The sequence below is a fragment of the Myotis davidii genome, unplaced genomic scaffold (genome assembly GCF_000327345.1).
Source record: "Myotis davidii unplaced genomic scaffold, ASM32734v1 scaffold551, whole genome shotgun sequence".
Lineage (NCBI taxonomy): Eukaryota > Metazoa > Chordata > Mammalia > Chiroptera > Vespertilionidae > Myotis > Myotis davidii.
The window spans coordinates 442,894-458,939 of NW_006283788.1; the positions used below are offsets into that span (position 1 = coordinate 442,894).

General features: G+C 54.3%; 1 protein-coding gene across 2 annotated transcripts; it reads right to left on the minus strand.

Annotated features, from left to right (window-relative positions):
* Positions 1-3,340: 3,340 nt before the first annotated feature.
* TNFAIP8L1 (TNF alpha induced protein 8 like 1) lies at positions 3,341-15,418 on the minus strand. 2 transcript variants are annotated; one of them, XM_015567068.1, is made up of 3 exons: positions 15,321-15,418; positions 14,910-15,056; positions 3,341-5,750 (listed from the first exon to the last, which is right to left on the minus strand). In XM_015567068.1, the coding sequence occupies exon 3, from the start codon at positions 5,743-5,745 to the stop codon at positions 5,185-5,187; it is 561 nt and encodes a 186-aa protein (XP_015422554.1). In that variant the 5' UTR covers positions 5,746-5,750; positions 14,910-15,056; positions 15,321-15,418; the 3' UTR covers positions 3,341-5,184. The 2 variants fall into 2 exon arrangements, with proteins under 2 accessions (XP_015422554.1, XP_006754098.1); XM_006754035.2 differs by lacking the exon at positions 14,910-15,056.
* Between the last annotated feature and the right edge of the window lie 628 nt (positions 15,419-16,046).

Below are 16,046 nucleotides of genomic sequence, written 5' to 3' on the forward strand. Positions count from 1 at the left end.
GTGATGAAAAGGTTAAAAATAACTGCACTAGGGGGAATCAACAACAGATTAGATGAAGCAGAGGATCAAGTCAGCGATTTGGAAGACAAGATAGTGGGAAATACCCAATTAGGACAGCAAAAAGAGAAAAAAATTTAAATGAAGGTAGTTTGCCCTAGCTGATTTGGCTCAGTGGATAGAGCATCGGCCTGCAGAATGAAGGGGCACATGCCCGGGTTGCGGGCTTGATCCCTGGTAGGGGGCATATAGGAGGCAGCCAATCAATGATTCTCTTATCATTGATGTTTCTGCTTCTCCCCTCCTCTCTGAAATCAATAAAAATATTTTTTTTAAGAGTGTTTTTTTAAATGAAGGTAGTTTAAGGGACCTCTGGGACAACCTCAGGCATACCAACATTCCATCATAAGGGGACCAGAAGAAGAAAGAGCAAGGGATAGAAAACCTATTTGAGCCCTAGCCAGTTTGGCTCAGTGATAGAGCGTCGGTCTGCTAACTGAAGGGTCCCAGGTTCTATTCCAGTCAAAGCCATGAACCTGGGTTGCAGGCTTGATCCCTGGCCCTGGTCAGGGCATGTGAGGGAGGCAACCAATTGATGTGTCTCTCACTCGCTCTCTCTCGCATCGATGTTTTTGTCTCTCCCTCTCCCTTCCACTCTCTAGAAATCAATGGAAAAATATCCTCTGGTGAGGATTTAAAAAGGAAAAGAAAACTTATTTGAAGAAGTAATGATGGAAAACTTCCCTACCCTGGCAAAGGAAGCAGACATACAATGCCAGGAAGCGCTGAGTTTCAAAGAGGCCCACACCAAGACACACAATAACTAAAATGCCAAAGGTTGAAGACAGTCTTAGGGGCAGTCTTTGGGAGCTCCCCCAAAACTCAGCTGAGCCCAACTGGTGTGGCTCAGTGGTTGAGTGTCGACCTACGAACCAGCAAGTCTTGGTTCGATTCCAGTCAGGGTGCATGTCCAGGTTTCAGGGTCCATCCCCAGTAGGGGACATGCAGGAGGCAGCCCCTTCCTCTCTGTAAAAAATCAATAAAATATATTTTTAAAAAATAAATAAATAAAAATAAAAAACTACAATGAGATCTCATCTCACACTTGTCAGAATGGCCATCATCAATAAATCAACAAACGACAAGTGTTGGCCAGGATGTGGAGAAAAGGAAACCCTCATACACTGTTGATGGAATTGGAAATTGGTGCAACCACTATGGAAAACAGTATGGAGTTTCCTCAAAAGGTTAAAAAGAGAGCAGTCATACCTCTAGCAATTGCACTTCCAGGTATTTATCCAAAGAAAACAAAAACACTAATTCAAAAAGATAATATGCTGCCCGGCCAGCGTGGCTCACTGGTTGAGCATTGACCTCTGAACCAGGTCACAGTCGATTCCTAGTCAGGGCACATACCTGGGTTGCTGGCTCAATCCCCAGTGTGGGGCATGCAGGAGGCAGCCAACCAATGGTTCTCTTTCATCACTGATGTTTCTCTCTCCTCCGCCTCCCTTCCTCTCTGAAATAAAAAGATAATAATATACTTCTCTATGTTCACTGAAGCATTATTTACAGTTGCCAAGATATGGAAGCCGCCTAAGAGCCGATCAATAGACAAATGGGTAAAGGTGTGATGGATATATACAATGGAAAAAGAATGAAATCTTACTATTTACAACACAGATGGACCTAGAGCAGTAATGGCGAACCTATGACACACGTGCCAGCAGTGACACGCGAACTCATCTTTTTTGGTTGATTTTTCTTTGTTAAATGGCATTTCAATATGTAAAATAAATATCAAAAATATAAATCTTTGTTTTACTATGTTTGCAAATATCAAAAAATTTCTATATGACATGGCACCAGAGTTAAGTTAGGGTTTTTCAAAATGCTGACACGCCGAGCTCAAGTTTTACCATCACTGACCTAGAGGGAATTATGCTAAGTCAGACTAATACCATATGATTTCACTTACATGTGGAATATAAAAAACAAAATGACCTGGTTGCTGTGGTTTGGTTGAGCATCATCCTTGCACTGAAAGGTTTCCTGTTCGATTCCCAGTCAGGCATATATCCAGGTTGAGGGAGGCAACCAGTCGATGTTTCTGTCTCATCCATGTTTCTCTCCTTCCCTCTACCTTTGTCTCTCTAAATAAATACATACATAAAGATAAACAAAATGAACAAACTCATAGATACAGAGAACAAACTGAAGGCTGCCAGATGGGAGGAGATGGGAGGCCAGGTATAAAAGGTGAAGGGATTAAGAAATACAAATTGCCAGTTATAGTAGTCACAGGGGTATAAAATACAGCCTAGGGAATCCTATATAATAAAAGGGTAATATGCAAATAGACCAAACGGCAGAACCGAACAACCAGTCAAAGTAATATTAGTAATATGCTAATGATATGCTAAGGCTGCTCAACCACTCGCTATGACATGCACTAACCACCAGGGGGCAGATGCTCCAACCAGTAGGATAGCTTGCTGCTGAGGTCTGTTCAATCCAGACTGAGTGAGACGGGCCAGACATGCCCTGGAGCCCTCCCGCAGTCCCTCCCCGGCCTGATCGTGCATCGGTGGGGTCCCTCAGCCTGGCCTGCAACCTCTTGCAATCCGGGACCCCTCAAGGGATGTCAGAGAGCCTGTTTCAGCCCGATCCCGCAGGCCACTCCCCTTGGGAGGGCGCCAGACGCAGGACTCATGGTTGGTGAGCGCTGCTGCGGCAGTGCGAGCCTCTCCTGATTGGGACTGATTGGGCAAGAGCCCGCGGCAGGCACAGTGAGGCCAGGATGAGCGGGAGGGACCAGCAGGAGCTGCAGGCGGTGTCGGACTGCGGGTTTTGGCTTGATCCCTGCAGCCACCCAGAGGGACCCCACCCGTGCATGAATTCGTGCACCGGGCCTCTAGTATAGTCATAATATTGTAATGACTGTGTATGGTGCCAGGTGAGTACTAGACTTATCAGAGTGATCACTCTATAAGTTACATACATGTCTAACCGCTATGCAGTACACCTGAAACTAATATAATATTGTATGTCAACTGGAATCGAAAAAATATCTTTTAAAGATTTTTTCCCCTTCCAATCCTCACCTGAGGACATGCCTATTGATTCGGAAGAAAGGAGGGAGGGAGGGGCATGAATGTGGGAAACATCGATCAGTTGCCCCCTCCCCCCCCGATGCTCCCCAACCAGGGAGAAAACCCACAACCCTTCAGTGCATGGGACGATGCCCCAACTGACTGAGCCTCACCAGCAAGGAAGGGCTCAAGAAAAATTGTTTTTTAAAAGGCAAAAACCCCAAGAAAGGAGAAAACTCAGCACCAAGCAATTCAAGTCAGTTTCACAGAATGTCAGTGGAAGACGTGTGCTTTTATTTAAATTGTTCTGTAGTGCTCTTTGGTTTTTCAAAATTAAATCCCAAACTTATAAAGAGTCAAGAGGCAGAACAGCCCATCCAGGAACAAGTACAAGCATTATGCATATTGATCAATTCAGTCCGCAGAGCTAAGGGCAAAGAATTTCATCTGGGGCTTCTCAGGCTACTCAACATGCGCATTTGCTCTTGAATATGAAGCTCTGTCTCTTGATTAGAGAGGTAAGTGGGAAAGTTGGCCTTGGAGCGGTGACGTAGGAGGTAGGAACGGCCGGCTCTCCGGTGAAAGGCTTTGGCTTCTTCAAGGAAGCAGAGACCAAACCATAGAAAGGCTGACCTGAATCTGGGGGCATAATCTTATCAGCCAGCACAGCAGGCCAGGGAGAGGCAAAAGGGAGAGGTGGAGACTGTGGCAAAGCAGAGAGGGGCAACCTCTATGCAGCTTCACCAGCAGGCAATGCAGGCCTAGCCGGGGTTTAGAGAGAAGCTCCAAATCTGGATTGGCACATGCAGTTCCCCTGTTTTAAATGTTGTCAACTGATTCCAGATGGCTCAAACGCGGGCTGGGGGCAAGCAAACCCATCTTCTCACCAATGCGGCCTGCAGGCTTCCCGTCTGCAGCCTTTGCCCAGTTCTGTGAAACAGTCACAGAACTCTCCCTTGGGCACCCAGAATAGCCTTCCTGAGCTGGCGGGACCTGTAGCCGGTTTGCAATCTGTGCCCCCTGCTGACAAAGTGTGCAAATGCACTCCCACACCCACATATCTGTCCGTGCCCCGAGCTGAGAATCACTGCATCTTTTGGGTGTCCCCAAGGCCAAGGTTTGTGAGCTTTGCTTTCTGAGGTCTGAAAAACATTTCTTAGTGTGTTTGCTTTTCAAACATGAAATGATCATTGGAAAATGTGCCTGCATCTCAGACGTCTGTTTCCTTATGCCCAGTATGGAGAATGCACTGTCCCCTCCCCCGTGGGAGTCAGAGCTGGGATCCCAAGCAAATTGAGGTGTCCTCACCCATCCACCGGCACCCTGCAGCCCCCTTCATGGCTCCCTGTGCTCACTCCTGGGCTGGGCGGCTTGTTTCCTCTCAGTCATGGAGGCCAGAAGTCTCAGGTCCAGGTTTCCGCCAGGCGGTCCCACGCCCCTCTCCCAGGGCTGGGGCTGCTGCCACGCTGGGTGTTCCTTGTTTTGTAGCACTTCCCTCCAATGTCTGCTCCACCTTCACATGGCATTCTCCTCTCGTTCAAATTTCTCCCTTTTAGAAGTGACCCGGTCACACTGGGTTAGGGGCCCACTGTGCGCTCGTGATCTGATCTTAACCCATTATGTCAGCAGCGACCCTGTTTTCCAAATGTGGGTCACACTCGGAAGTCTGGGGGTTAGAACTTCCACAAAGGGGGGGACACTGCTCACCCCATTACTTCCTTCCGGTTCAGTGACTCCTTTCTGAAGGAATTAGAAAGCCCAGGTTACAACATGAAGTGGGCAGCACCAGCTGTCAGATGGCATCCAGTGAGCTGAGGGGTGCCATCGGTTATCACGGTTCAGGACAGATGGGCCTGAGCAGAGAGCGGTCGAGGTGCGTGGCCTTGCAGGCTGTGCCGGTTTCCACGCTGACTTCCTCTCTCCAGAGAGATGAGGTGGGAGAGGTGACAAGGGTCCATAAAACTGCTGCTTTAAACCGTTCAGCAACCTCTGAAAGGGGGCAGGTCACCTGTCTGGGTTGTTTGGCTAGAATCAGACTGGGGATCAGAGATCATAAACTATAAACCCACAGGTCCCCAGGCCCCACAGGGTGGGGTCAGATGCTGTCCTCGTCCAGCATCCTGGTGAGCCCCTCACAGATCCGGCGCAGGTGGGAGACGTAGGGCTCGGCCGGCCCGTAGAGCATGGCCAGGAAGTCGCAGTTGGCAAAGTGGCCGAAGACGTGGTTGATGCGGCCGTGGGACTTGGCGGTCAGGTGCGGGCCCACGGCCTGGTGCAGCAGATCGCGGCACTCGAGGAGGGCGGTGGCCAGCACGCGCCGGTCGAAGGTGAAGTCCACCTGGTGGAAGCTGACGGCCGTCATGGCCAGGCGGCGCGCCCTCTGGCGGAAGCGCTGCAGGAGCACCAGCTCCTCCCCGCCCAGCTGGCCGCTGCGGAGCAGGACGCCCAGCTTCACCGCCACCTTGATGAGGTTCTTGAGCACCTTCTGGGCCTCCTTGCGGCTGCGCGTGAACTCCTTGGTGGCGCGGTACAGCTCATCCAGCACCTCGCTGCTCGTGTCGTCGATGAACACGGCCACGGTCGCCTTGGACGCCACCTTGCTCAGGAGCTTCTTCTGGGCCTGCAGGGCCAGGCTCTTGGTGCTGAAGGTGTCCATGAGCCCTGCGGGAAAAGAGGCCGGCATCAGTTCCCCGGCCCGGGCCTTGCCCCTTTCCTGGTGGCTCCTATGCAGCCCGCCAGGCCCTGCCCCTCAGCCCGGCCTCGCCCCCTTGTAGCCTCATCCCTCCGCTCGGCCTGGATACCGCCTTCCCCGGAAAGCTGTCCCCGAACAGTCAAACCCAGGGGAGGCACCTCCTCTGGGCCACACACGCCCCCGGCTCCCCCATCACTGCTCTGCTCCCCCTGGCTTTGCTCCCCCTGGTCTGCCCTGCCCCAGGCCACAGTGGGAGCAAAGGGCCTGATTCCTTACCCGCTGTGTCCTTGGAGATTCCAGAAACATCTGCCGAGTGAGTAAGAGGAACCCGAGACCCACCCCCAGCCCCAGGCCCAGGCCCTGGTCAGAATCCACCCCCACCCTGGCCCCAGGCTGGCCAGACCAGGAATGTGCTGTGGGCTCCCACTCACACCCAAGGGCTCCTACAAAGCCTGTCTTTGTGGGAGCTCAGACCCCGGGAGAAGGCCAACCCCTGGCCGCCCTCGCAGAGGTTAGGGCGGGCACAGGGATTCCTGGAGCAGCCTTCCCTGCCCCCCACACCAGTCACCAGACCTCAGGGCGACACAGGCTGGGGCCAAAGCTAGGGTACCACTGACTCAGCACCGTGTGGCAGGCCCTGAGCCGGCACATTTGCCCGTTTTGTCATTCCACCGGGTGGTGGGCAGGGTGCCCATTCTGCAAAAGCAAGCACCGAGGCCGAGCCACTGCCCAAGGCCCCACACGAACACCGTGCTCCCCCCGCACCGCTGCTCGTCAGCCCCTCCACCGTTCCCAGCTGACACCGCAAGTCACCCCGAGTCCTGGGGGGTCGGGAGCTGTCTCCCATGACAAAATCAGCCCTCTGACCACTAGGTCAAGAGACATACCTGCCCTGTGCCTCGGTTTCCCCATTTATAAAGATAAGAACTAACTCTGCCCTGGAGCGGAAGCTCGTGGTCAACCCCAATGCCCGCCAGCTGTGCCCGTCCCCTGGGCAAGAGGCTGGACCCCGAAGCCATCCAGCAACCTGGATGAGAGGGCCTCTGTGACAGCGGCGGCATCAGACTGGCCACTGGGCACAATTACCTACACCTCCCAGATGCCCTCCCACCAGTTTCTCTAGAACATTCTATTCCATTCCCTTTACTCGTTCTATACACTCCTGCTCATCCTTCAAGTCTCAGCATCACCGTCACCCACTCCTGGAAGCCTTCCCAGAGGTCCCAGGCTGGGCCAGGTGCCCCTTGGCTCCCACGACGCCCTGGGCATCCTCCATTGTGGCCCCGAGACCTTGGTTTCCATGTCCACCTTGCTGACCCAATGGCAAGTGCAGGGGTTGATCACAGCGCGTCTCCAGTGGCCAGCCCAGGGCCTGGTACATAGCAGGTGGCTGTGTTTGTGGAATGTATCAGGGAAAGGATGCCTGCAAACATTGGAATGAAAGACCATTCCCAAAGCCTGGGTCTAATCTCCCCAGTTTACAGATGGGCAAACTGAGGTTCAGAGAGGAACTTTCTCTGAGTCCAGGGATGAGGCCCAGGCTCTGGACCCCAAGGGCCCTGGAGCCCAGTTCCTTCTGCCTATTTTAGTTGCTGTGTGAGCCCAGGCAGGGCCTCTCTGGCCTTGACCTTCCCATCTGTAGGTCCTGAGGTGAGGCATGCTGGTTCTAGAGGAGAATTGGGCCTATTTGCAGTCTTTAGAAAGGACCTGGGCCCCCGCAGCACCCCCTCCCCAAGCCAGAAAGAAAAGGGTGGGAGTGGAGGCAGCTGCAGCCTCCCTCCCCAGCCTCCACACTTCTAGCCCCAGATCCGCCACACCTGGGCCAGCCCAGCTGCAGGCCCACCCCTCCTCCCGGACCCATTGTTCTGCCAGAAACACTGCAAACAACCAGGGAGGGGGAGGCGGGCGGGAGCAGGTCATGGATCAAAATAAACCCTGGCCTTCCTTCCTGCCTGCTGTGCTCACACAGGTCGGAGGGAGAACAAGCCAGGAGGTGGCCAGGCTGCGCCGCGCCAGCCCTTCTGAGTCAGGGTCTTTCCAGGAACTGCCCCGAGGTTCGGGGGCCACCAAATGCCAGAACCCCACTGTCATTACAAGCCAGAAAAGCCCACTAACGTCTTAGAGGCTGTGCCAGAACATTCATTCAGCTGCTCAATGAGCATTTATGGAGCACCAACTGTGTACCAGGCACTGGGAAGACACCGATGACAAAGAGATTGGTCCCTGCTCTGCTGGGGGTCCCGCCCTCTAGACCCCATGCCAATTCCTTCTTATAGAATCCTTGGGGTGCTCCCGTTCTCCCCTGAAACGGACTGCGCAGGCACTATCAGCTATCTCTGCCCACCAGGTTAAAAGTAAAAGGAGTAGATGGTGAAACAAGCCGCCATCTGCGGGGACCGAGGGCCTGGCGTCTGGGGTGCTTCCTGTTCTGTTCAATCTGGGGCCGAACGCATACAGAACGTCTCTGAGTCAGATGCGCTAAAAACCAGCGAAGTGTACACCTTAGAAGATGAACTTTATGGTCTGTGAATTATATTTAAATAAAGAATATCTAACATTTCTCCAAAGAAGATACACAATAGCCAATAAGCAGCTGAAAAGGTGGTCCACATCCTTGGCCACTATGATCTATCACTTCACGCCCACCAGGACGGCTCTTAGGAAAAAGACAATATCACCCTGGCCTGTGGCTCAGTGGTTAGGTCACTGGCCCAAGCACCAGAGGGTCACAGGTTCAATTTCCAGTCAAGGGGATGTGTCCAGGTTGCAGGTTCAATACCCAGCCCTCCCTCCCCCCGTCAGGGCATGTGCAGGAGGCAACCAATCGGTGTATCTCTCTCACATCTCTCACACGCCACTCTTTCTCTCTCACTCTCACACTCTCTCCTTCCTTCCTTCTTTCCTTCCTCCTCACTTCCTCCTACCTCCCTACCTGCCTTCTACTCTCTCTAAAAATTAATGGAAAAGTGTGGCTCAGTGGTTGAATGTTGACCTATGAACTAGGAGGTCATGGTTCAATTCCCGGCCAGGACATATGTCCTGGTTGCGAGCTCTGTCCCAATGGGGGACGTGCAGGAGGCAGCTGATCAATGATTCTCTCTCATTATTGATGTTTCTCTCTCTCTCTCTCCCTCTCCCTTCTTCTCTAAAATCAATAAAAAATATATATTTTAAAAAATCAATGGAAAAAATATCCTTGGGTGAGGATTAACAACAACGAAAGGCAGTATCGGGTGCCGGTGAGGCTGTGGAGAAACGAACCCTCACACACACGGATGGTATGAAAAATGGAAAATGGTGCAGCTGCTGGGAAAACCGTTCTGGCAGGTCCTCAAGCACAGAGTTCCTGCGTGACCCAGCAACTCCACCCATAACGTCTGCTCCCCCAGATGAAAACACACGTCCACACAAAACTCACACGCACATGTTCAGAGCAGCACAATTCATGTGGCCCAAAAGCCAAACCCCAGTGACCATCAGCAAATGAGTAAACAAAATGTGAGCCGCACACCGGAATATTACTGGGCCATGAAAAGGAGCGGAGCACTGAAGCTACAACGGGTGGACCTTGAACACATGGTGCTCAGTGAGAGAAGCCAGACCCAAAAGGCCACACAGTGCGTGAGTCCATTCATGTGAAATGTCCAGGACAGGCCCGTCCACAGGGACAGGAAGCGGGTTGCCAGGGGCTGGAGGGAGAGGTGAGGGAGGGATGAGGACTGACTGCTGATGGAGACAGGGCTTCTTTCAGGGGTGGTGGAATGTTCTGGAATTTGAATGCTTTAAAATGGTGAGTTTATATCTCATCAAGCGGAGCAGTTACTATTAAGTGTATATACCTATATCTTTAAGCCCCTCTCTATTTATATTTTATAGCTCGTTTTTTACAATGCTAAATGAATTTAAAAGTAGGATCTGGCCCAAACTGTTAATACAAACAGAAAGATAATGCCACAAGAGTTGTAAAACACTTTCACATTGACAGGCACTCAGTAGGTCCTTGGGACATGTCTGTCTGTTTTTTAATTGATTTTAGAGAAAGAGATGAAGGGAGAGGGAAACCTGTTGTTCTATTTATTTATGCATTATTGATTGATTCTTGTATGTGCCCTGCTGGGGATCGAACCCGAAACCTTGGCATATTGGGATGACTTTCTAATCAACTGAGTTACCTGGCCAGGGTGAGACATGTTTGATTAAAAAGAATTTCCCTCCTTAAAAGCTCAAGCTCACTGCACGCAAGGACAGAGCAAATCTATCAGCGGTTTGCCCATATGGTGAACATCCTATACAATAAAAGGCTAATATGCAAATAGACCCAACAGCGGGACAACCGGTTGCTATGATGCACACTGACCACCAGGGGACAGACGCTCAACACAGGAGCTGCCCCCGGGTGGTCAGTGCGCTCCCACAGGGGGAGTGCCGCCCAGGCAGAAGCCCTGAGCTGGACTCACAGCTGGCGAGTGCAGCGGTGGTGGCGGGAACCTCTCCTGCCTCCGCGGCAGTGCTAAAGATGTCCACCTGCGGTGTCCCGGACTGCAAGAGGGCACAGGCCGGGCTGAGGGACCCCGCCCTCCCCTAGTGCACGAATGTCGAGCACCGGGCTCTAGTCCTATATAATAAAAGCCTAATATGCTAAGTGTCTGACTGTTTGTCCAACTGGTTGCTATGACGCTCACTGACCACCAGGGAGCAGACACTCCGACCAGTAGGTTAGCTTGGTGTTGGGGTCCAGCCAATTGGGACTGGGTGAGACAGGCTGGACATGCCCTGGAGCCCTCCTGCGGTCCCTCCCCAGCCCCGATCGTGCACCAGTGGGGTCCCTAGGCCTGGCCTGCACCCTCTTGCAATTCGGGTCCCACAGGGGATGTTGGAGAGTCACAGGCCAGGCTGAGGGACCCCACCGATGCACAAATCCACACACCGGGCCTCTAGTATAGTTATAAATGCCTCCCAAAAGCGTTCCATCTCCTTCCAACTTACCCAGGATATTCACTGAATATTAAAATGGTGCAAAAAAACCACCCCCACGCATCAGCTTATGTTTCCGGCAGGACATTAGGAAATGAAGGCCGAGGGCTGCCCTGAGCATGGCTGGACACCTAGTGTCCCTGGTCCCTGCCCCCAAACACTAGAACATCCTGCTATTATCAGAAGAAAACAAAAAAAAAGAGTTTTCCAAATTTCCAAAATGGCCCCCTAAGAGAGGTCGCCCACACTGGGAAGAGGGCCAGAAATCAATGCACATGGAAATAAACAGGATAATTTCAGGGCCATGGGGGCAGGAACAGGCAGGTGACATGGGCTGGGGTTGTCGGGAAGGCCTTTCGGAGGTGGCGCCCCTGGAGCTGGGACTGAAAGGACAAGGTCTGGGGGACGGTTGAGCCAGGCAGAGCGAGCGGCCTGTACACCGGTCCTGGGGCGGGACCTGTCCGGCTGTTAGAGGAACACAAGGCCACAGACCCGTTCACAACCCCTCACAGGCCACAGTGGCTCCAGACAAGCCCCTGCCCCTAGGGGCAGCTTTCCCATCTGTGAAATGGGTGTCCAGACACCCAGCGGCTCTGTTGACTCCTGCCCTGCCCCCCACATGCTTCCCCCAAACACTGGGGCCTGGTCCAGGCTTCGGACTTTTGCTCTCTGCCAACCCCGTTTCAGGTTTGGACGCCGACCTTTGTCCCCGTTCCCATTTTGGACACTCCAACTCCCACTGTTCCTGGGAGTCACCCCCCCACCCTACCCCCCAGGCAAGCACAGACCCACTTCCTGTCTCTGGATCTGCTGTCCTGGACATTCCACATAAACGGGATCACACGCTGTGTGGCCCTCGGGGTCTGGCTGCTCTGAGCATCATGCGTGCAAGGTCCGTCCACACTGCAGTGAGTGTCGGTGAGCGCTCCACTCCTTCTCTGGCTACATAACATCCCATACCTTATTTCTCTTTTTTCTTTTTTTTAAATTTAAAATTTTTTTAATATATCTTTATTGATTTTTTACAGAGAGGAAGGCAAAGAGATAGAGAGTTAGAAACATCGATGAGAAACATCGATCAGCCGCCTCCTGCACGCCCCCTACTCGGGATGTGCCTGCAACCAAGGTACATGCCCTTGACCGGAATCGAACCTGCGACCTTTCAGCCCGCAGGCTGATGCCCTATCCACTGAGCCAAACCGGTTTCGGCCCATACCTTATTTCTAATACAATATCATTAACCCTAAGTTCAGAGTCTGTCATTTTTAGTAAATGGCAAAATTCCTGGCAATACAGCAAGGGGCTCTCATGAGCCGGGGTGAGACTGCTCCAGGGTGCCACTGGCCCACGGGCAGCCTGCCCCGCCCCATGAATTCTTCATGCCCCACACAAAGGGTGTCAATAATTGATGCACACCAGCCACTCCTTCTCTCCTCTCTGTCCCAGCTGCAATGGCCAAGGATGGCCTCAGGGGGCCCCCCTCCTCTGCCCACTGTGGCAACAGACCTTGTTCCCACACAACATCAGGTTCTGGCTACAGGAGCCCTTTATCAACCATCACTCACACTGCTCGGTCAGTGCTCACTTTAAATATGGCCAAAGGGAAGGGGAATCTGCTTGTCTGAGGTTGGGGAGACACCAGTGGTTATCACACTGGGTTTCCTAGAGCCCTTGGGGGCCACCCCAAGGACAAGCAGGGTCTGGCCACCTGCCGGGCTGCAGTGAAAGCCAGGACACTTTCAACTGTGGTCAGATTTCTACTGAAGGAAGGGTCTGGGGGCCAAACAGGAAAGTTGGAAGACCACTGCCAAACCCATGCAAGGAAGCACAGGACTGGCCGGGGCTAAGTGGAGGCGTCAGGGTCACAGGGCAGGAAAGTGGGTGCAGCTCCTAAATGAGTTCTGGCTTCACCCCATTCTCACCCACCCCAGGCCTCATCCCTGGTCCCCTGGCCCCATGCTGCCCTCCCTGAAGCAGACACTAGAGGGCGCCAGTAAACACCTAAATGGGGCCCCAGCCCTCTGCTCACTTCCCTCCAGGCTATCCACCTCCTCTGTCATCTCCCTGCCCTCTTCTCCCACTCCTCCCCCTCCCCCTCCCTCCCCAGCTCACTCTGCCCCAACAGGCTTCCTCCCTGTTACTCCACACACCAGGCAAGGTCCTGCCCTAGGGCCTTGCTGGGACTATGCCCTCTGCCTGGAATGCCCTTCCCCCCAGGTCTCCAGTAGCAGTTTCTTCCTTGTCATTCAGAGCTTAGATCAAATGCCACCTCCTCAGGAGGCCCTCTCGGAACCCCCATTTAAACTAACTTCCCGCCGGAACCGGTTTGGCTCAGTGGATAGAGCGTCAGCTTGCGGACTGAAAGGTCCCAGGTTCGATTCCAGTCAAGGGCATGTACCTGGGTTGCGGGCACATCCCCAGTAGGAGATGTGCAGGAGGCAGCTGATCGATGTTCCTCTCTCATCGATGTTTCTAACTCTCTATCTCTCTCCCTTCCTCTCTGTAAAAAATCAATAAAAAAAAATATTAAAATAAATAAATAAACTAACTTCCCCATCCATCTGACTCCCCATTATCAACTGAGTGTAACGCTTTTTCTGGCTGAAAGTACATGTCTTCCAACCCTGAAGCTTGGCTCACAGTAGGTGCTCAGAATCCGTTTGTTGAATGAATACACGACCTCTCAGAGGGTCCTAGAGATCTCATTCCTGGGCCCCGCTGTTCAGCCTGGAAAACTGAGACCCAGAGACAGAGTTATCTCAAGGTTACATGGCAGCATAGCAGCAGCCTCTCTGGAGGGGGCTCCCCCAGGTGGATGCTCCCAGCCACCACCACTGCACTGGACGTAAGGGAAACTGAGGCCTGGAGGACAGGCCTTAGACGATCTCAAGGACTCAGCCTGTGGTCCCGCCATGGAAGCTCAGGAGGGTGGGATTCCAGGGGAGGTGGTCTCAGGGAGGGGTGTAGAGGCACCCAAAGAAGGTGTGTATGCTGTGGAGCTGGGCCTCGTCCTGCCAGCGCTCGGCTCCCAGCGCTCGGTGTATCACACCTGGGGCTGAACCCAGACCAGCATGAGTTATTAGTCAGCATCTGCCTCTCAGTGTGGCTGTTTCCATGCCAACAGCTGGTTTTTCCTGGGCACCGTCTTGTGACCCCATGTGACAGACAGAGACGCTGAGGCCTCCTTCATCCACCTCATTAGACCACCAAGCAGCCAAAAGGCCCCTCACCTGCCCGGGCCTCAGAGGAGGAAATTGAGGCTCCGGGCCTCAGACACACCCAGGGCTACACGGCAGGAGGCAGCAGGAGGCGACACCATGGGGCCTCAAATCTGCACCTGCCTAATGTCTTCTCTTAGGGACCCCCTGCCTGCTCCCCATCAGAATGGGATTCAAGACCTCCCGGGCCTGGGCACTCACCGACCGACCACCGCCGTGTCCCAGGGCACGGAGCCTGCCAAGTGCGAGAAGCACAGCCCAGGTGTTTGGGTGGCCCGGGCTGCAGCTCTTTGTTATGGTTTCCATAGGTACTGCGTCCCTGGGCCGCCCTCCTCCACCCTCCCAGGTGCCCAGCCCGTGGCCCAGCCCATCTAGGCAACTTGTTATGTTTTAAAATTGACATTGTGGGCCTGGCATGGTGGTGGGGGAAACAGCGTGAACCTAGGCCCTGAGGCAAGACGATGCCTGGGTGTGAAGGTGGAGGCTGTGTGCCTGGCCAGCTAGGGAGAGGGAAAGTGGGAGGATGTGAGGGCCAGGAGCAATGCCTCTCTATTCCATTTGGAGCGGGAAACTGGGGCCCAGAGAAGGGAAGGGAAGGGCCTGAGGGCGTGAAGGAGACTCACTTTCCTGCATTAACCCTGGAGGCAGCACTCAGCCAGGAGTCACGTTCCTGTCATTCTACAGACAGGAAACTGAGGCTGGGAGCACCAAGTCACCTGTGAGTGGCAGAGTGGGAAGCAGGTTTGTCAGATCCCCAACCACTTGCACAACTGCTCTCGCTCATCTGCAGCCCCTCAGGGCCTTCACTGCCTCCAGCTGGGCTCAGACTACTTCGAGGTAACCATGGAGACCTGTGTACACCTGGGGCTGCCCCTGCTCCCCGAGGGGCCCCAGGATGGAGGAGGCCTTGAAGCCGGCAGATCTGGGTCAGCTCACCTGCCAGTTACCTCAGCGGGTGACCGTCCCAGTTCACAGCTGGCAAAACTGAGGCCAAGGCTTCAGGCCACCGGGGAGCTCCTAGGGGCGGGTGTGGGCCTGGGCCTGGGCCTGGCTCTCCAGCAGCCTGGAATCTGGCCCCAGCACCTGGCGCCAGGTGGAAGGAGTAGAGTCCATCAGAGTCCCCATGGCGGGTGGTGGGGGGTTCTCTATGCCCGTGGGGGCAGTTCAGAGCCACTGTGCCTTCCCCTAACCCTGCAGCAGAAGAGGGTCCGAGACCGAGGGAGAGGGAGACCCAGGCAGGAGGAGTACAGGCGGACGGGGCAGCGGGCTTTGCAGGGGCACAACGTGGCGGGAGAGACGGAGGACAGCCAGGCAGCCCCCGGAATGCGCCCGGCATCGCGCTCTCACCTGCTCTTCGGGGCCCGTCGTGGATCCGACAGCCGGGATCCGTCCCGCCGCCTCCGAGGGCCGATGCGCCCGCCGCGGAACTCGCGCTGGTTAACACCTCGGGTCGCCGGGCCCCTCGCCGGGCCCCGCCCCCGCCCTGCTCCCGCCCACTCGGAGGGGGACGGGCCAAGGGCAAGGGCTCAGCCAATAGCAGTGCGGGCGGCGTACGAAAAAGCCAATGGAAGCAGGTCACCGCCGCGGGGGGCGGGGCCAGGGGCAGGGCCAGGCGGCTCGGGGGATTCCTCCGGAATCTTGAAACCGGCCGGATGCTGGGGGCGCCCCGGACCGGGGCCGTCGGAAGAAAGGGGAGGAAGGGGACAGAGTCAAAAACAAAGAGACCCGGGGGGAGAGGAAGGCTCAGAGCCAAAGAGAAAAACATCAACCGCGCGGTTCTGGACAGGACCCTTCCTCCCTCCGGGACTCAGTTTACCCACCTGGGTAACAGGAATTTGGGTAAAGGCTTGTTTCTTAAAGTACAACCAGGGAACCCTTTACATCAGAATCACCTGAGAGCCCCTTAAAAATGCAGATTCCAGTACCCTGAGACGGGCTGACTCTGACCCAGGACTGAAGATCGATCGTCCCGGGTTGCTCATAAACTCTCCGGTGCGGTTTGGGCAGTGGCTGGGTGGACAGGCCCTGGAGATCCCACCAACTTCCCTGGGAAGGAGCCTCCTGGCCGCCAGC